Source organism: Hypomesus nipponensis, chromosome 9 (assembly GCF_054491055.1).
Source record: "Hypomesus nipponensis isolate SF chromosome 9, ASM5449105v1, whole genome shotgun sequence".
Lineage (NCBI taxonomy): Eukaryota > Metazoa > Chordata > Actinopteri > Osmeriformes > Osmeridae > Hypomesus > Hypomesus nipponensis.
In genome coordinates, this window is record NC_140369.1 from 4092545 (window position 1) to 4111307 (window position 18763).

At 47.9% G+C, this 18763-nt stretch overlaps 3 protein-coding genes across 6 annotated transcripts; all 3 read right to left on the reverse strand.

Moving 5' to 3' along the window:
• Positions 1-768: 768 nt before the first annotated feature.
• rem1 (RAS (RAD and GEM)-like GTP-binding 1) lies at positions 769-5746 on the reverse strand. Its single transcript, XM_084706400.1, has 5 exons — positions 5470-5746; positions 4894-5249; positions 3641-3723; positions 2854-3061; positions 769-2728 (listed from the first exon to the last, which is right to left on the reverse strand). Exons 2-5 carry the CDS (start codon positions 5222-5224, stop codon positions 2451-2453), a joined length of 900 nt encoding a protein of 299 aa, XP_084562526.1. The 5' UTR covers positions 5225-5249; positions 5470-5746; the 3' UTR covers positions 769-2450.
• A 646-nt stretch (positions 5747-6392) lies between these two features.
• On the reverse strand, positions 6393-12750 carry LOC146272422 (uncharacterized protein C20orf96-like). 3 transcript variants are annotated; one of them, XM_084705875.1, is made up of 10 exons: positions 12350-12750; positions 11972-12101; positions 11629-11777; positions 11029-11187; positions 10653-10752; positions 10348-10505; positions 9501-9602; positions 9270-9356; positions 8923-9038; positions 6393-6590 (listed from the first exon to the last, which is right to left on the reverse strand). In XM_084705875.1, the coding sequence occupies exons 1-10, from the start codon at positions 12413-12415 to the stop codon at positions 6530-6532; spliced, it is 1128 nt and encodes a 375-aa protein (XP_084562001.1). In that variant the 5' UTR covers positions 12416-12750; the 3' UTR covers positions 6393-6529. The 3 variants fall into 3 exon arrangements, with proteins under 3 accessions (XP_084562001.1, XP_084562004.1, XP_084562003.1); XM_084705878.1 differs by having other exon boundaries at positions 12222-12750; XM_084705877.1 differs by having other exon boundaries at positions 12192-12750.
• Positions 12751-12862: 112 nt separating this feature from the next.
• Positions 12863-18280, reverse strand: pnp4a (purine nucleoside phosphorylase 4a). Of its 2 annotated transcripts, none has more exons than XM_084705880.1 (6): positions 18116-18280; positions 16601-16861; positions 15377-15480; positions 14608-14783; positions 14270-14460; positions 12863-13790 (listed from the first exon to the last, which is right to left on the reverse strand). In XM_084705880.1, exons 2-6 carry the CDS (start codon positions 16671-16673, stop codon positions 13573-13575), a joined length of 762 nt encoding a protein of 253 aa, XP_084562006.1. In that variant the 5' UTR covers positions 16674-16861; positions 18116-18280; the 3' UTR covers positions 12863-13572. The 2 variants fall into 2 exon arrangements, with proteins under 2 accessions (XP_084562006.1, XP_084562005.1); XM_084705879.1 differs by having other exon boundaries at positions 16601-16764; positions 18116-18258.
• Positions 18281-18763: the final 483 nt, after the last annotated feature.

Consider the following 18763-nt stretch of genomic DNA (forward strand, 5'->3'; position numbering starts at 1 on the left):
GACAATACAACACTGGTTGTGAGTCTGTATGCCTGTCTGTCTGTCAGTTTGTCTGTCTCTCTACCCCTGAATTGGGAGAAGACGGAGGTAGTAGTGGAGGGTGCGGAGTCCAACGAGGAGCAAGAGGGCCCCCTCATAGGCAAAGACAAAAGAAGCTTGCATCAGCTCCTCAACTGTCTATTATCATGCTAAACACACACGCTGACGAGCTCTGTCGGAAGGCTTCGACACAATGGAGTATCATTCACAATGCTGCAGTTATCACACTTTTAATCAGATAACTCAGTACCCAAAGCCTTATTGAAGTATATATTACGCAACGTTATTATATTCAAGGACGCACTTATGAAAGAGCTGTGACATGGCGTGGCTCTCTGTTGAAATAAACGAATAATAATACTTAGCAAAGAGGGGGACAGTCCTTTCCAGAAGCAGTGTTCTCTGTTAGCCGACAGACCAGGTTTCTCAGGCTGCGAGTTCAGCCTGGAAATCATTCTCCAGAGAACAGAGGGGCTGTTCTGTGTATTCTACGACTAGTGACCCAGGCCACTACCAGTGCCTCCATAACCACCTAGCAGTAGTACATACTCTATCAGCCTCTATTGCTAGCTAGCAGTACAGTGGTGTACATTCTCCTCACGACTAATATAGATTTAGCTAGGTGTTCCAGTATCACTACCACCATACCAAAACTAACGTCCTGTACCATAAAGCGTATCTTTCACCAAATCTCTCCTCCACAGCCAAACCTAGAACCACACAACACTGTTTATAAATTCACAATTCTTTTTATTTCTGAATCGGCTGTTTTGTAACATCATACAGCATATGAATGTGTGCACTGTATTTACAAACTCCTGGGTGTCCACGAGTGCGGGTTAGAACTGTGTCGAGCCCGACCAAGACAAACTAATAGGAGAGAGTTCTAATACAGTAGAATCAGGGTCTACTTGAGAAAAAGCTAGAGCACAGGTCGGTTCTGGCATGGTACAGGTCAGTCCAGTAGAAGATCTGTCTGTAGTGTAGTAGAGGACAGCGTTAGCTGAGTGGAAGCTGGTTCTAGAACAACAGAACCCAGTGTGGGTTCTCCTCAGGACTGTATTAGCCACTCCTGTTGGGGAGGCCACAGGAAAAAGGAGAAAGGCAGGGAATCGTGCAGACGTAGAGAGCAGGGTCGAGACTGACTGAAAATCATTAAAAATACATCATGGTCGTATGGGCAGAAAAGACAAGCGTGTCAGGTGGGATTTGAACAACCAATCCTGTTTATGGGAATCAAAAAATCTCCCCCTAGACCCCGATTTGTTTTTTTCCAGGTCCTGGGGCGATGTTCAGGCTTTTAAAGTCAGGGCCAGAGCTGGTGTGCTACACAGTCTCTGACACATCGTGATGCCCGGGGCTCAACACTCTCCTCAAGTTTCAGCGACATAAGCTAGTCCTTATTTTCACTGTGAAAAAAATCTTTGCTATACATGAATAGAAAACATGAATGTTGTCAAAGAAGGAAACGTCTCTCTATATGTGAGACTAGAGAAAAAAAGTTGACAAAAATATGTATTGTAACATCTACATAGACGCAAGATCAGTTCATCTGTCTTGTCACTCGTAAGGCGTACAGTTGATAAATTGTCTAACAAACTATCTCCCACCATAGAGCTGGGATCCTCAAGCTGTACATGTCTTTGGCCTGACATTTCCTCCAGCATTCTTTCCCAATCGCGGAGATAAACACAGTAGAAAACAGAACTCCAGCTCAGCTGTGGGTCACTTCACCCCACGAAAACATGAGAATGTGTGGAGACAACAGGCGGAGGACACGAACCCAGGGTGGAAGAGAAGAAGGCGGTTGTCATGTTGTCATGACTGTCAGTTGTCATGACTCCTGAGGATCCAAGAAAAGGAGAAATCCAACTATATCAGTCTGCCTATGTAAAGTGCTGGGGCTACAGGGTGAGGGGTTGAAGGAGGGACACCATTGAGGAGTACCGTTGTATGCAGATAGACCCTTCTCTTTGCTTTGGATTGAATTATGGATTGTAGTTTTTATAGCACGGTCAGCCATTGTTTGTAGGTCATTAGAGCGCAGCACATAGAAATTCATAGGTCAATAGGAAATTAAAGTTCCCGGGACAAACATCAAGGGTCATTAGAAACTAGATCTCTTCAGTTCTTGACAAAAAAACGTAGTTCAGAAGTCTCGAGAACTGCCACATCATGGGTCGAAGGTCATTAGAGCACAGTGAGGGCAAGAACATGGCCAGTTTCTGGGTCAAACATCACAGGTCATAGGTTACAGTCACTCCCAGGACCAAAACTCAACTCAGGAGTCGCAGGTCACCACGTCCTGGGTCAAAGGTCACAGTTTCACGAGAGCCCAGTCCCTCTCTGGGGCTAGAACTCAGGAGTTCTTGATCACTGCATCCTGGGTCAGTGTCAAAGGTCATAGGTGACTAGGGCACGGCGAGGTCATGGCAGGACTTGGATCGAACCTTCAGAGCCATCTTCTTGTTGTTCTTGGCCACCAGGCGGTCCAGGAAGCGGCGTGCCTTCTTGGTGATGCTCTCCTTCCTGCGGTAGACGCTGCGACGGCGCTCCACCGTCTCCTTGCTGTCCCGGCGGAGTCGGATCTGACGCACCACGCCCTCAAACAGCTCGCTCACGTTGTGGTGCAGGGAAGCCGACGTCTCGATGAACTTGCAGTCAAACACCACGGCGCAAGCACGGCCCTCTGGGGGGAAACACCGGTGGGGCGGGGGTCATTGTCACGGGTAATAGAGTGTGTGGTGTGTAAAAGAGGCGTGTGTGTTGTGTGTGTGTGTGTGTGTGTGTGTGGTGTGTAAAATGTGTGTGTACCTTCCACGGCCACCTCCCTGGAGCGCACCAGGTCACTCTTGTTGCCCACGAGGATGATGGGAATGTTGTCGGCCTGGCGGATGCGTCGGAGCTGGATCCGGAGCTCGGAGGCGCTCTCGAAGCTGGAGCGGTCCGTGATGGAGTAGACAATCACATAAGCGTTTCCCACCTGCATGCAGTAGTCCTGAACCCACTTCTCATCTTCTTCCTGGTGCGCATACATACACACACATATGCCAAACACACACACACACACATGCAAAACACAAACACACGCTCATGAGAGAAAGAGTGAGAGAGTGAGAGAAACAGAGAGTGAGAGAAACAGAGAGTGAGAGAAACAGAGAGTGAGAGAAAGAGAGAGAAAGAGAAACAGAGAGAGAAACAGAGAGAAAGAGAGCATTTGGGTCTCTAGAACTCTCTTGGTGCCCTTGTGGAGAACCTTGCCCATCCATCCAGTGAGCTGAACATGTGCGTTCAACCCTCCACTGACTGGATGGGATCAATATTGGAGTAATTAAAGCCTGAGGCTCCAACACCCCCCACATACACACACACACACACACACATACACATTCACACACATACACCACACACACCACAACACAGACTGGCCAGCTCTTGCCCCACTTCAACTTTGCTCAGTCGATAGTTTGGCTACAGACGGACCCAGCTCTGCTGGAGAGGATGGGGAACAGACATTGTTGTCCAGTCACACCAGTACACACAATAACTTGGCATGGTTTTGTTTGCTTGTTTCATTTGTTGTTGTTTATCAGTTGCTCACCTCTTTTTCAGTCTCCCAGGTATCCATGACGATGAGGGTGGTTTCCTCGCCATCCACCGTCAGGGTTCTCTCATATGTGTCCTCTGCACACCGACCACACATCAACCACACACCGACCATGTTGCAACAGCCACACCACACACAAAAGAACAAACCAAATCGAAAACATTAACCAAAGGAAAACAATGCTAAAGCCTCCCCACCAATTCCCAATGTGACTCATGTCAATATGAATACAATACAGTAAAAACCCCACAACCAACAATCAATCTTACTCTGACACAAACAGCTGTCAAATAATCATGTTTATGGTCAATGGAATCACATTAACTACTCCCTCACACTAAGCATGGCTTACTAACTCTAAAACCCTACAGGACTATACTATAACAACTACTTATATTTGTCATAGTTCACCAGTAATCGACTTATTACCAAATGGCAAGTTTACACTATTGCATATGTGTATAAAAGTACACTACAGACTAGTATAAAGTGTTCCCTCCAACCCAAAGAAGCACAGCCCTTTTGAAATATAGACTAACCCTAATAGCATTACAGCCCTGTCAGATAACACCGCCCCGCTATGCTGCACAGCATGGTGCCGCTGCTCCACTACCATTCCACCGGATCAATAACTGTCTATCAATGCTTTGAGGTCAATCCCGCGTGACAGTTCCACGGACCAATATATCACCGCGTCAGGTAAAGCAAGGTCATCAGGGACAATGACGACAATAATCAGCTAGTAATTGTAATACACTGTAATTAGCCACAATAATCGATTTCATCTTGTTGTTCCTTCAGTAATTACAATGTTGCACTGTAGTTACACTGGTGTATCATTGTAGTCGGCCTACACTATGGTTTTATCTTTGTTTATCTTTTCGCCTGATGTGGTTACTTTGCGATAGTCAATCCAGACTGTTACTTGACTGCCCTGCAAATTATTTTGAGTATGCACTTTGAATAAATGAATAAAGTGGAAATAATATCGCAAGGCCTCACAGTCAATGCAGAGTAGTCCCACAGGCTACGCACACATCGACTGATAATAGAAAAAACTTCCCCCAATGGCTTTTGCCATAATATATAAATCACGATGGATCATTCTGCAAATCCAGACTCATAACAAATCCATAACAAGTCAACTATAGGCTACCTGAGCAATATTGGCAGACCAACAATATACACTGAAAACATGTAAAACATCTAACAAACTGAAAGATTATGTGGTTGCGATGAAAGCCCACCTCCCAAGTGATCGTGAGCATCCTTTTCCTGAATGCCCGCGAAGATGTTAGCCAGACTGGACTTCCCAACTCCGTGTTCCCCGAGCAAAACGACGCGGTACACGCAGTCCGCTCCGGAGCTTTCTGAGTCCTCCGAGTCTGACGACCAGTTCGCGCGGGAGTGCAGAGATTTGTCCCCGGGATGGTAGGAGGCAGACTGGCCGAGTGGAGGATGGCGAGGGTCGGAGGGTGGGTCCCGGTCCTTCGGCCCGGGTTGGTGTGAGGATGGGAGGGGTGTACTGGCCCTTCTCCTTAGCGTCTCCTTCCCCTCTCTCTGGGTGTTCAGGGTCATCTTAGGGAGAAGGAGAGGAACATCCCTGCAACCCACAAGAGATAATAAATCATACATAAAATAAACTGAGGTAAACAGAGTTTAGCCATCGGTTATCGTCACAGCCTACCAAGATAGTTTTACAATTATTTAAGTCAGACTTCATTGTTATAAGTTGTGCTTTACTTTCTAGCCTACACCTGAAGCGGGAAAAAGGAAGCACCACACAGAAGCGTCGAAAATAAACTCATCAGCTGTACACTCACAACAGTGTCCATGTATCTTCTAGTTTTGCCCACTTCTCTCCCGTAAGAGCGCAGAACTGACTGCACAGCAAAGTTTTAGCGCATCAGCAAGCAGAGCGCCCGACCTGTCATTCTCGCGTTGTAAAGCGGCGCGCGGCCAAATGGATCAATCAGGTTTGTTGCTCTTGTATAGAAGAGCTGAGCGCGCGCTGTAACTGTACCCCAGCGGAGTCATGGCAACAGCCTGCGAAGTTCCACAACGCCGTTAAAAATTTAAGAGTGGAATCAGAGGTCTCTCTCTTCGTGTTTGTGCGCGTGTTTCAGTGTGAGGTAGAGAGAGAGAGGTAGAGGGAGAAAGAGACAGAGGGAGGGATATATAGGAAGACAAACAGCCACAGAAGTTAGTAAGGCAATGCATGACCTGCATTGAAATATATATCAATACCTAGGCTACTTTATCCTTCTCATTCCTACCAATATTATGTATGCTTAACAGCGTCAACTACTTCTAAGAGATGTAAAAAGTTTTGTCACCGTGATAAACTCACCGCCGCAGTCATGGAAAGGTATTGAAGGCTGCGCGCGCCGACGGTTTTTTTTTTTTAACCTTGAAGAGCAGCTTTGTGACGCGCGTTCTGCTGGCGATCTCCCCATAGGTCTATTTGTGTAGGCTATATACAGTATATATATAAATATATCAAAACTTCCGATATTTCCCATTCTTCCTTGGTAATGTTCGATCATGACCATATGTCACGTGGAACTAAGTCATTTCCTGTTCCACGCTCTCTTTCAGAAACTGTAGTTTCACAGAGCCAAGCAGACACATCTAGTGAGTTTAACTATCAGGTAGGACTGTCCGGGTCAAGTATGGTACACACAGATAAACAATTAAGAACAAGTAATAAACAATGAATAAAAGGCAGCATCAATAAAGTGTGGCACAAAGTATGATTATTTATTAAATAATTATTAAGAGGGTAGGTGAGAGTGGTCAGATGGTCATGACACACGGGCCGAGTGTCTGTTTACAGCACATGCCAGTTTCCTAGCAACACACGCCTGTCCCCTGTTCACACGTCTAAAAGGGAAGCCACTTCTCCTGGGGGATGTTAAGACACACATCCGTGTCTGGGAGGCACCTATGGGAAGAGCACATACATGAAACACACGTGGAATACCTGCTTGATTGGACCTGATGTTAGTTTCCTCCAGGATCTCAATGACTCTTATTGAGTGATTTGTTGCTCTTGTAGGTTAGTTATAACGAAGTTAACTCTTGAACTCTTGTACTCGCTGTGAAATATTTTACTGTTGATTGTTCTTCTACAGGTACAGTCTTGCACTTTTTGGGGTTCATGTTGTTTTAATTTGTAACTTGTATAACTGCATGCTCTAATGGGTCTTCCATTTGGTACTTGTTTGGTTCTTCACAATGTATGCTTCATGTTTTGGCTGCTTGCAATGTTTGGAACTACCTCGTTGTTATGATCAGTGACCTATGCTCTTTTGTAAAGCTCTCTCTTGGAAGTTGCTTTGGATAAAAGCGTCTGCTAAATGCATTAATGTAATGTAATGTGTAATGTGTTGACATGCAGATATACACGCAAATACAGACACCTCATGCTCTATCTTTATGGTCACACTCCAGTCAAGAAGGCAGAATCCCCCTCCCCCACACAGACATGTCAAGCAGTAGACTAGTCCAGTATGGTGTAGCGGCCATTTTGGCAATTTACCAAGCCCCCCCTCCTCACTATAGGGGGCATGAGGGAAATCCTTGGGGGCTTACAGGGTACACCTGATTGTCACATAGACTACGCACGGATCAAGGGAGTCAGGTGGCTGAGCTGTTAGGGACTCGGGCTAGTAATCAGAAGGTTGCCGGTTTGATTCCTGGCTGGGGAAAATGCAGATGTGTCCTTCGGCAAGGCACTTCACCCTACTTGCCTCGAGAGGAATGTCCCTGTACTTACTGTAAGTCGCTCTGGATAAGAGCGTCTACTTAATGTAAATTTAAATGTATCAAGTACACAAACTGTACATGAGGGAGAGAGGTCAAAGGACAAGGAGATAAAGTGAGATAGAGAGTGTGTGAGGCGGGAAGAGAGATAGAGAGTGTGTGAGGCGGGAAGAGAGATAGAGAGTGTGTGAGGCGGGAAGAGAGATAGAGAGTGTGTGAGGCGGGAAGAGAGATAGAGAGTGTGTGAGGCGGGAAGAGAGATAGAGAGTGTGTGAGGCTGGAAGAGAGATAGAGAGTGTGTGAGGCGGGAAGGGAGATAGAGAGTGTGTGAGGCGGGAAGAGAGATAGAGAGTGTGTGAGGCGGGAAGAGAGATAGAGGTTGCGAGGAGAGAGAACAGGTACAAAAACCCCCCACTAACTGTCCCTTTTGGTCGACTGCATCAGATCACGGAAAAAGGAAAAAACATGTCCACTTAAAATAAACACAGTTTTCCCCCCAAAAGCGAAGGCGGACACGAACAGAGTGAGAAGAAGCAGTTTTCTGCAGACGGATGGTTTATCAGCACATAGACGGATGGCTTTAACACTGTCCAGTCTGCCTGGCTGTCCCACTGCCTAAACTCCTGTATCTGACCACAGCATTGTCCAATCCTATCTGCGCATGTCCCCTCCTCTCTGGACAGAGCAGAGATCAAATATCACCCCCCCCCCCCAGTTGTTAAGGATCCAATGCGGATCGTTCAGATCCCACCTGTTAGTCAATTAAACAGAACCTTGTTTGTCTACAAAACAGCCGACGAGCAGATAAACCAGATCAGGGCGAATCAGTGCTAAAGGTGTTTGGCTAAGATAGAAGACACCACACATGTCCCCATCTCTCTATCCTATTGGATACACAGGTAGACCGGTCTCTGTCCTATTGGACAGCTCGTGTTATCTTGTTTCCTGTGGTCCTATTGGACGGATAGCGAGCCTGATCTTGTTTTGGAACCCAGTGCGGAAACAGGGAACCGGAGCCTCTGATGAATGTTTAATGATGGGCTGCTTTTCCATGGGCCCAGCGCCACACATCACTTCATGTATCTTTAAGGAGCTCCATGTCTTTTCCACCCCGCCGTTACACCACACTGGGTACACTCACCTCCCGTCTCCTCAGGGGACAGATGGATGGAAGCTGATTTCCCAAGATGCCTAACAGTAGCCCACAAAACGCTCAATCATCCTGCCCACATGACTCACCTTGACCCTCCAGTCTCTCACCTTGACCTGTGACCCACCTTGTCGGTCACACTGAACCCTAACGGACCTGGTCTTCCAGCCTGGCCATCGACCCACCTGTCTGTCACTTTGACCCCGACCCACCCCTCACATCTTAACCCTTGAACCACCTGTCATTTCGACCCTCAACCCACCTGAATGTCATTTAGACCCTTGAACCACCTATCTGTCACCTTGACCTTTGACCCCCTAACCCACCTGACTGTCACCTTGACCTCTGACCCTTGACCCACCTGTCTGCTGAGGGGAAGAGGTGTGGGAAGAGGAGCCGCCTGCTGGAGGGGGAGTGCTGCAGCTCCTGGACACTCTGGAGCAGGCTGGAGGTGGAGCTCTCCAGCAGGGCTATCTCCTGGAGGAGGGGAGAGGAGAGGAGAGGAGAGGAGAGGAGAGGAGAGGAGAGGAGAGGAGAGGAGAGGAGAGGAGAGGAGAGGAGAGGAGAGGAGAGGAGAGGAGAGGAGAGGAGAGGAGAGGAGAGGAGAGGAGAGGAGAGGAGAGGAGGGGGATGAAAAACTTTTGATGTTTTTATGAGCATGACGACTTACACAGAATATAAACAGGAGATGAAAAGCTACAGTCCTACCTGTTTGTGTATTTCTAACTCTTTCTTCATAGTGGCGTTGTGAGTGGCCATCACTTTGACCACAGAGGGGACATTAAACATGCGCTTCTGCAACAGAGAGAGCAGAGATCAGTCCAGTCTGGGTTCGCTGTTGATCACAAACACAGCTAGCATCAAAACCAGTACTAACTAGGTCGGTATGGGTCGCTGGTCAGACAGGACCAGTGAGACCAGCGTCGGGGGAACTCCTACCTTGGCTACAGCCGTCAGCACCTCGTCCTCGCTGCGTTTGGTTTGCCTCTGCAGGTTCTGCATCTCTGTCTGACACAGCACACTCACATCTTCCTGTTCGTCCTGTGTTAGCCATGTTAGCACAACGTGAATGTAGCACTCCCTCCACACAGCCCACTAACATGGAGCATAGGATACTCATCTCCTCACCCCACCCCACCACCAACAACCAACACTCCACGGACATACCCTAGCCAGCCCCCCCATCACCCCCACCCCCCTCCCCATCATAACCTACCCCCAATCTTCAGCCCATGCCTCCCCTCTCCAACATAAACTACTTGCAACCTACCCTAGAAAACCACCCACAACCTAACCTACCCCCACCGTTAAACCATACCCCCCTGCCTCCCTCCTCAACACACCCCACCTCCCCCCACACACTCCCCCAACACCTCCCCTCTACCAGAAGGGGGACTAGAGCCTGGGGACTGAGGGCCTCACTTACTAACATTGCGACCGCAGCTTAATCTGCGCCTTTGCCCAACCGCAAATAGCGCACGGTGTATTTCCGCATTTTGCGTGGTATTCATCAAACCAGATCCTCGTCGCACATTAGTGCTAATTACCGCGCCGTTTAAAGACGGGAAAAATCGTCTGCATGTTACTGCCACCATGGGTGATTCGAGGAAAAGGAAAAAAAAGTTCCCATACACCCTCCCAGCAGCGGTAATCTGCGTTTTTATTCAAGTGTGCTGTCTTTATAAATACGGTGTTATGTCTTCCCGCTATTTCACGCCTGAAATGAGCACAATCCTGTTAGTAAATGAGGCCCTGAAAGTGTTGTTTAAACGATTTCCATGGAGACCTGCTGGGCGTCCTTGAGCTTGATGATCTCTCTCTTCATGTCGGCGATGAGCAGAGCCTTCACTGGGTACTCCTTGTCCTTGTATGTCTTCAGAGTGTGCAACTCTGCCTGGGCCCTCAGCAGCTTACTCTTCACTCCTGTCAGCTGATTCTGGAGACCTGCACACACACACACACACGGTACACACACACACACAAAGAACACACAAATACCTCCATGAATGGGAGCACACATGACAAACACACTAGCTCACAAGTGAGCGCACCAGCGTTAGTGCACACTAACGTGAGTGAGTGGTCTCTGACCTTGTAAGAGTGCGTTGCCATGGTTCTCCACGTCCCTCAGCTCTCTCTGCGCCTGGCTGATCTGACTGTGGCTCCAGCCGTTAAACGCAGCTATGGAACTCTGGGAGCCAGGGGCACAGCGAGGAACCATCGTCACAGAGCTATCTGACTGTTTCTATTTTAAATGTCATTGTCTGCCTGATTGGTCTAAATCTGAAACTTGGTGATTAGCTTAGGTTAGAACGTAAACTTTGTGGCTAGCTAAATTTCAATGCTCGCTGAACATTTCAGAGCTCCGTGATTTAACGACTGTTATGAACTCGGTTACTTGGCTGACTGTTATAAGATAAACCTGTGACTGTTACAGCCTGTAGTGGGATCTTATCAACGTGTTCACCCCAAGTTTCTCGTAGCGGATCAGGAGGTCTTGTGCGCTGGTTACTGATTGGCTGTCGATGTCCCGTATGTGTGATGCGGCGAGGGCATTGCTGAGCTGCAGGGTGGAGCAGTGTTTCTCCAGCTCCTCAATAGCCCTCTGACGAGCACAGATCAACATCTGTCGCCACGGAAACAGATACCACAAACTTACGGTTACCATGGAGACATAAAGTACATGACAACCTTCATTATGCACTCCAAGACAAGATGACGTAACCTTGGCTTAAACCATAAAAAGGTCTTTGTCTATATAGAATATCCTTCTGAAAAAGAATGTCTTAAAGTAAAGCCATATGACAACAATACTGGGATACGTACTGAAATAGTGAGGTGTCTGTCTGTTTCTCTCTAAGAATAACTTGTCTGTCTGACCCCAGGTTTATGGTCAGCCTGTCTTATCCTCATCGTTCTGAATATTCTGTCCCAAACTTTGGATGGGAGGAGACAGTCTCCAGGGTTTATGAATGATAGCCTAAGTCTCATCCTGGAGGATCGGACAGCTTGTCCCACCATTAGGATTCTGAAAAACCTTTCTCACTCTGAAATACCTGCTTGTTACCTTGAGGATTTTGATATTGTCTTTCCTCCTCAAAGAGGCTGGGTCGAGCTGGTCTACAGCACCACTCCTCCGGCGACAAGACAGGCCGGAGGGCAGGGTCTCCGACTCCTTGAAACCTGCGGCAAGTCGGGTCTTCTGGCTGGGTTTGCCTGGTGACATAAGAGCCATATGTCCTTAATTCAGCAATTTGCGATGAGGTTCTGAACTCTCTTCTGTGTGTGTGTGTGTGTGTGTGTGTGTGTGTGCGTGTGTGTGTGGTGCTAGTGTTTGCCTAAGCTGGTTTGTCAGTAGCCGGAAGAGGGTGTTGTGTGTGTGTTGGGAGTGGTGCTCTTGCTGTCTTTACCCTGAATGACTTTTTCCTGAGGGGGTTTGGTGATGTGGGGGCGAGGGTGCAAGACCTCCCACGGAGCATCTCTCTGGTCTTTTGAGGCATCATCCCTATCCTTGCTGCGACGCTCCCACTTGCTGTAGTCCTGACACACGCACACGCACAAGCAAAGTCAAGTCTGACAGTGTGTACATTGCATCTCTTTTCCTCTGTAAGAACAGACTGCTAAACTTACAACTTTCTTAAGATCTTTCAGAGACTTTACCACATTGTTTAGTAATGCAGTCATTGTCCGTCAAGAGAAAGCCGAGGGCGACAAAAAAAAGCTAACTTCTCCAACGGAACCTTTTAACGCAATTATTTATTTTTTGAATTGAAAAATACCTTACTGACCGTAAAAACTACTAAATTATCCATGTCTTTCAAAGTAATGAAAAGTTTCACGAAACGATTGTTCATAGGCCTACTTCTTAACTTCTGAATGGTCTTTTATCCATGGCAACCAGTCGCTACTAACGCGGTAAGAAAAGTGGTAAGGGACGACTGCCATCTAATGGCGTGTGCTCGGTGTAGCATAGGCCAACGACATGAAAATCATGATTCTTGATTCATGAACAACTGTTACTAGAATAAGCTAGCTCGTTTGCAAAAGTATTATTCTTTGATGGAACATCTTTCCAACTTTTAAAATAATTTCGGGAGAATAGTCCAGTTCACTGAGACTGAGAAGTAGGAATAACTTGACAACGTAGTAGGCTAAGCTACCCAAACGGAAATGGTAATCTCACCCTGAATTTTTGATCTAACTTGAGAGCCTTGTGTATAATTTTTTTTTTTATGTATAACGTTGACATATGACAATGTTCCCAAGCCAAACAAACGGAAATGAAATTCCTCACTGGTATTGCAATAAGTCTTTAATGTGATTGAATTCAAATAGATTATCCCTGTACAATCCTCATGATGAAACTGTTCAGTAGCCTATACAGATAATCAAAGCACCATTGTTAATTGTAAAATAATAAAAAAGGAAATGTGTGTACAATTATATTCTTAGAAAAAGTTTAAAATTATTCTGTGATGAGTCATGGATTCAAATACATGCAATTAATTTATGAATTAAAAATATGCTCAGCAATATGTACCATATGTCACTTTTGTTATCCAAGTATACAGTCTTTACACTCCATATTCTATAAATAACATTTGTCAAAACAACAGAGAAATAAAACGTTCAGTTAGAACTTACATGACATAGATGAAAAGAGCTTTGCAACAACTAGGCCTACAGCACATCACCGAACCCCAACCTAAAAACTAATTATGAAAATGATAGTAAAGAGTAACATTCTTTACATCGACACTTACAGAATATAGAAAGATAACTTGGATGTTGACCAACAAGGCACCATGTCGTTTAGCTGCGAGTTAGGTATTCAGGAACACGAGGAACCGTTGTTGAGCGTTGAGTGTCGTACAGAAGAGAGTCTTTAAGACTCTGCTCCCGTCACAACCTGGCCTTCTCAGAAGTAATGTCACAGACAGCTCTCCTCACAGGACGTCCACACAGGACATCTATCGGCGTCGGCTTGAGAGGGACGAGCGTGGGCGTGTGTTCAGGCGGTGTTGTTGTTGATGTCCATCCGGCCCACCAGCTCGCTGACCAGGGCCTGCAGGGTCTGGGAGCGGAGCTTGCTGACTTCCAGGACGCTCTCGTGGTCCACGCACTCGGGGTCGTCGTAGCACTTTACCACCTTGTTGGTGATCAGAGACAGTCCGAACACACGCATGCCACAGTGGCTGGCTACTAGCACCTCGGGAGCTGTGCTCATCCCTGAGAGAGAGGGAGAGGGAGAGGGAGAGGGAGAGGGAGAGGGAGAGGGAGAGGGAGAGGGAGAGGGAGAGGGAGAGGGAGAGGGGGGGAGGGGGAGAGTGAGGGAGGCGGAGAGGGAGGGAGGGAGGCGGAGAGGGAGAGGGAGAGGGAGAGGGAGAGGGAGAGGGGGAGAGGGAGAGGGAGGGAGGGAGGGAGGGAGGGAGGGAGGGAGGGAGGGAGGGAGGGAGGGAGGGAGGGAGGGAGGGAGGGAGGGAGGGAGGGAGGGAGGGAGGGAGGGAGGGAGGGAGGGAGGGAGGGAGAGAGAGAGAGAGAGAGAGAGAGAGAGAGAGAGAGGGAGGGTGAGGGAGAGGGAGCGGGTGAGGGAGAGGGAGAGAGAGGAAGGGTTCAACCCTGTGAGTGTGTTTGTGTGTGTGTGTGTGTACTTGTGCGTGTGTGCCTGCGTGTGTGTATGTCCATGCGTGTATGTGTGTGTGTCTTACCCACGGCATCGACCCCTAGTCTGTGCAGGAGGCGTGCCTCTGCGATGCTCTCGAAGTTTGGTCCTCCCACCATGCAGTACACTCCCTCCTGGATGTACTGGGACACCTCCATGGTCTTACTGATGTCCTGCGCCAGCCGTCGGAGCTCCCGGTCATACACACCAGACATGGGCGGGAACCGGGGGCCAAACCTACTCACACACACACACACACACACACACACAAACATATCAGCCTGGTCACAGTCAAGTCACTTGTCAGTTTTTTAGGCCAGTCGAGGGTGCTCAGAGGTCATGAGGGGTCATGAGGGGTCATAAGGGGTCAGGGGTCAGGCTCACTTGTCATCGTTGGGTCCGTTGAGGGGGTTGAGCCCAGCCAGTCCAGGGAAGTTGATGTGGTCTTTGATGATCATGATGTCACCCGTGTTGTAGCTGTCTGCTAACGATCCCGCTGCATTGGTCACAATCAGAGTCTCCACCCCCAACAGCTTGAACACCCTGACAGGAAAGGTGGTCTGGCGGAGGGAGGGAGAGGGAGGGTCTGTATGAATTGATCCAGTGACAGGCTCCTGATCCTGCCTGAAGATATTGGGCTGACCCCCGTGCGAGGTTAGCCTCCTGTTGGTCCGGGCTCTTAGATGGGTGTTCAGGAGAGTGGAGACAATAGCCAGCATTGATCTACCATGACATTAGAGCTCACATGTGACTAGAACCAACGTGACTATGGAAGCACACTGACTCTCATGCTTATACACGCACGCACCTACGCACGCACACACACACACGCCGAACAAAGACAGACATAATAGGAGCTACAGTAAGTTCTGTTTCTGGAGAACGAGCTTCCCTGGCGCAGTTCCAGCAGGTCTGTCTGTGTGTGTGTGTGTGTGTGTGTGTGGTGTGTGTGTGTCTGTGTGAGTGTGTGTGGTGTGTGTGGTGTGTGTGTGTCTGTGTGAGTGTGTGTGTGTGTGTGTGGTGTGTGTGTGTCTGTGTGAGTGTGTGTGGTGTGTGTGGTGTGTGTGTGTCTGTGTGAGTGTCTGTGTGTGTGTGTGTGTGTGTGTGTGTGAGTGTGTGTGTGTGTGTGTGGTGTGTGTGTCTCAACACTGACCTTGCTGAGGGAGTGTCCCTCGTACATGTGGAAACGGCCTTGCATGCAAACACAAGTCTTCCCCTTCAGCTCCCCAAACACCAGTCTGCCTGCATGACCCTGCACTGCACACACACACACACACACAGATAAGGAGATGCACAGATAAACAGTTAACAAAATGCAGAAACAGTATTCCACCTCCGATCATTATTATTATTCCTTACATACGTCACTCCCTCTCTCCTTTCCTCTCTCCATCCCTCTCTTCCTTTCTGTGTCTGTCTTTACTTACACTCCTTCCTGCATTCCCAACCTTTTCCACTTCGCGGCACATAGCAGAGCTCAAATATTTTTGCGGCCCCCAACAACACATCCATTCACTTAAATCCCTTAATTTATTTTTTTTTTTTTCACCTTCGATACTTTTTTTCAAAACTTTTTTCACCCCAAAACTTTTTAAAAACTTTTTTCCGAAAATTTATTTGTTAACTTGTTTTCAAATATATATTCAAACCTCTAATCTTTTTCCTCCATACACACATCCCTCCATCCCTCTATTCCTTCATCCCTCCATCCCCCTATCCCTCCATCCCTCTATCTCTCCATCTCTCTATCCCTCCATCCCTCCATCCCTCCATCCTTCTCTCCCTCCATCCCTCTATCCCTCTATCCCTCCATCCCTCCATCCCTCCATCCCTCTCTCCCTCCATCCCTCCATCCCTCTCTCCCTCCATCCCTCCATCCCTCCATCCCTCCATCCCCCCATCCCTCCATCCCTCCATCCCTCCATCCCTCCATCCCTCTCTCCCTCCATCCCTCTATCCCTCCATCCCTCTCTCCCTCTCTCCCTCCATCCCTCTCTCCCTCCATCCCTCCATCCCTCCATCCCTCTCTCCCTCCATCCCTCCATCCCTCCATCCCTCCATCCCCCATCCCTCTATCCCTCCATCCCTCTCTCCCTCTCTCCCTCCATCCCTCTCTCCCTCCATCCCTCCATCCCTCTCTCCCTCTCTCCCTCTCTCCCTCCATCCCTCTCTCCCTCCATCCCTCCATCCCTCCATCCCTCTCTCCCTCTCTCCCTCCATCCCTCTCTCCCTCTCTCCCCCCATCCCTCCATCCCTCTCTCCCTCCATCCCTCTCTCCCTCCATCCCTCCATCCCTCCATCCCTCCATCCCTCCATCCCTCCATCCCTCCATCTCTCTCTCCCTCCATCCCTCCATCCCTCTCTCCATCCCTCTCACCGGTGCTCTGGGGGAATCCAGGGATGTCGGCGTAGGGGAAGGAGTCCTGGCACTTGAGCCCGTCAGCAAGCATGCCCAGTCCAGAGCCACAGATGATCGCTACCTTGGGCCGGTGCTGCGTCTGGGACAGCAGCCAATCAGCTGTCTTCTGGTAGTCGTCATGGCTACCAAGCAGTGAGATAATACAGGCAATTCTGTCATGGGCTGACTCTTGACAACCTGGTGATGTTGTGAATAGGACTGGAACCACCAACGTCTTGACTGAAAGAACAGATTAACTATGTACCGATAGACAAAACAGTCTTAGAGCATGAGTAGGGATCAATACAACCTCTCGAATGTGAAGAAATCTGAGCCTATTCTGATCTGCCTGGTTATTTTCCAAGTGAGAATGGCACCATGACTATCGCTTAACCAAAAATAATTATCTAAATTGTAAGGTAAATGTCTGACCGATTGAACTGACTTGAATCCCAGACATGGCAAGCAACATTAGCCAGTATTGATAATACTGCTTTTAGCACATTCACAATCACAGGCTATTGTCTTCCAGTTGACAGCCTGGTAAGTCAGATATTTAGCAAAATTAGTTGCAGACTTTTACTCACATACAGAGTCTATCTACCTCTTACTCAGATGGCTGAGCGGTTAGGGAATCAGGCTTGTAATAAGAAGGTCGACGGTTTAATTCCTGGCTGTGCCAAATGACGTTGTGTCCTTGGGCAAGACACTTCACCCTACTTGCCTCGGGGAGAATGTCCCTGTACTTACTGTAAGTCGCTCTGGATAAGAGCGTCGAGTAAATGTCTACTTGTCTATCAATTTTATGTGTTTTAAAATAGGTTGTTGTCTTGATAGGCGATATTTAAAACACTGATAAAACCCAAATGTACATACACAAAACTAATAACAACTGAAGGTTGAACAAAACAACAGAATCCGAAAGAATGAGGACTGTTGACTATAAAACTATTGGCCTGTTTGTTCTTAAGGTTACGGGTGACTGCCACATACTTTGCTGCTGAGGATAAGCAGTTGAGCATTTCTTCTTACAAGTAGGTCACATTTTAGAACAAGAATAACACTGTGAATGTCTCTGTCTCCCTCTCTGTACATCCTCTCCTTCTCCCCCTCTCTTCCTCTCCTTCTCTCCCCCTCCCCAACTCTCCCCCTCTCCGAATCCCTCTCTATCTCCTCCTCCCTCAGCCTCAGTCTCTCTCCCTGTAATAACCTTGACTGTAACAAGCCTGTGATAGTAAAGGTGTGGAATGTGTACCAAGGCAGAGAGCAGGACAAGGGGAAAAACAACAATCCTCTTCACACACAGAGCACCCAACAGAACATAAACAGCCTGTCTCAACATCATAAACCAGCCGCCAAACAGCTCTCTACAACGCTTGGTTGAACAATAACACCAAGCAAACGCCACAAAGTCACAAGATGTTGCAGTGTGCCTTCGTCAAGGAGAGAGACCCAGGGGATGAGGAAGAGGAGGGCGAGGAAGGAGAGACTCACCTAATCTGGTCCTTGCTATGCATGGTGAGGATGAGGTCTCTTCAGGTCTGTTACAGTAGAGGTTAAGACTGAAGTCTGTGCTGAGTCGCAGATCAACTTGTGGGACCACAGCGCATGTGTGTGTGTATGTGTGAGAAGGAAGGTTGCGTGCGAACGTGTTTATTCTTTCCCAGGAGTTAAATAGTGTCTCAGTGTCTCCTGTGCAGTCACATGCACCCTGATTGGTCACAACCACTCTATTGAATTGGCACTGACCAATGAACAGCGCTATTGTAAAGGAGTGGCCATGGTCGGCAAAGGGAGCGACTGGAGTTCTAATCTGAAGACACGCCTTCTGAAGAACTCATTGGGTTCAGATTTAGGCATGTACGAAAAGTATTTCTAATTTCAGGTGTGAATTAACGCAGCACATTTAATGTCAATTCTCAATCAAATTTGCTTTCTGATTTGTTAAGGCAGTTTTTTGTCTATGCCCAAATATACTCTATACGCCCCTACTACCCACAACCTTTTGGGGCCAGGTACCGAAACTAGATGACAGTCAGTGCAAGAACTTCGTGTGTGTACATGTGTGTGCACATGTGTATGTGTGTATGTGTGTATGTGTGTATGTGTGTATGTGTGTATGTGTGTATGTGTGTCACATAC

Bases quoted from the DNA above. Each gene is read 5' to 3' on its own strand.
- rem1 (XM_084706400.1), bottom strand. From the start codon at position 5,224: ATGACCCTGAACACCCAGAGAGAGGGGAAGGAGACGCTAAGGAGAAGG. The intron at 3,062-3,640 runs GTGAGCAACTGA...TATGCGCACCAG, and splicing joins CCTGGGAGACTGAAAAAGAG to GAAGAAGATGAGAAGTGGGT. The intron at 2,729-2,853 runs GTACACACACAT...GTTTCCCCCCAG, and splicing joins CAGGGAGGTGGCCGTGGAAG to AGGGCCGTGCTTGCGCCGTG.
- LOC146272422 (XM_084705875.1), bottom strand. From the start codon at position 12,415: ATGAACAATCGTTTCGTGAAACTTTTCATTACTTTGAAAGACATGGAT. The intron at 12,102-12,349 runs GTCAGTAAGGTA...TGCGTGTGTCAG, and splicing joins ATAATTTAGTAGTTTTTACG to GACTACAGCAAGTGGGAGCG. The intron at 9,039-9,269 runs GTAGGACTGTAG...CCCCTCCTCCAG, and splicing joins AGTTAGAAATACACAAACAG to GAGATAGCCCTGCTGGAGAG.
- pnp4a (XM_084705879.1), bottom strand. From the start codon at position 18,138: ATGCATAGCAAGGACCAGATTAG. The intron at 16,765-18,115 runs GTGAGTCTCTCC...ACTGCTTGGTAG, and splicing joins CATAGCAAGGACCAGATTAG to CCATGACGACTACCAGAAGA. The intron at 13,791-14,269 runs GTAAGACACACA...CCTCTCTCTCAG, and splicing joins ACTAGGGGTCGATGCCGTGG to GGATGAGCACAGCTCCCGAG.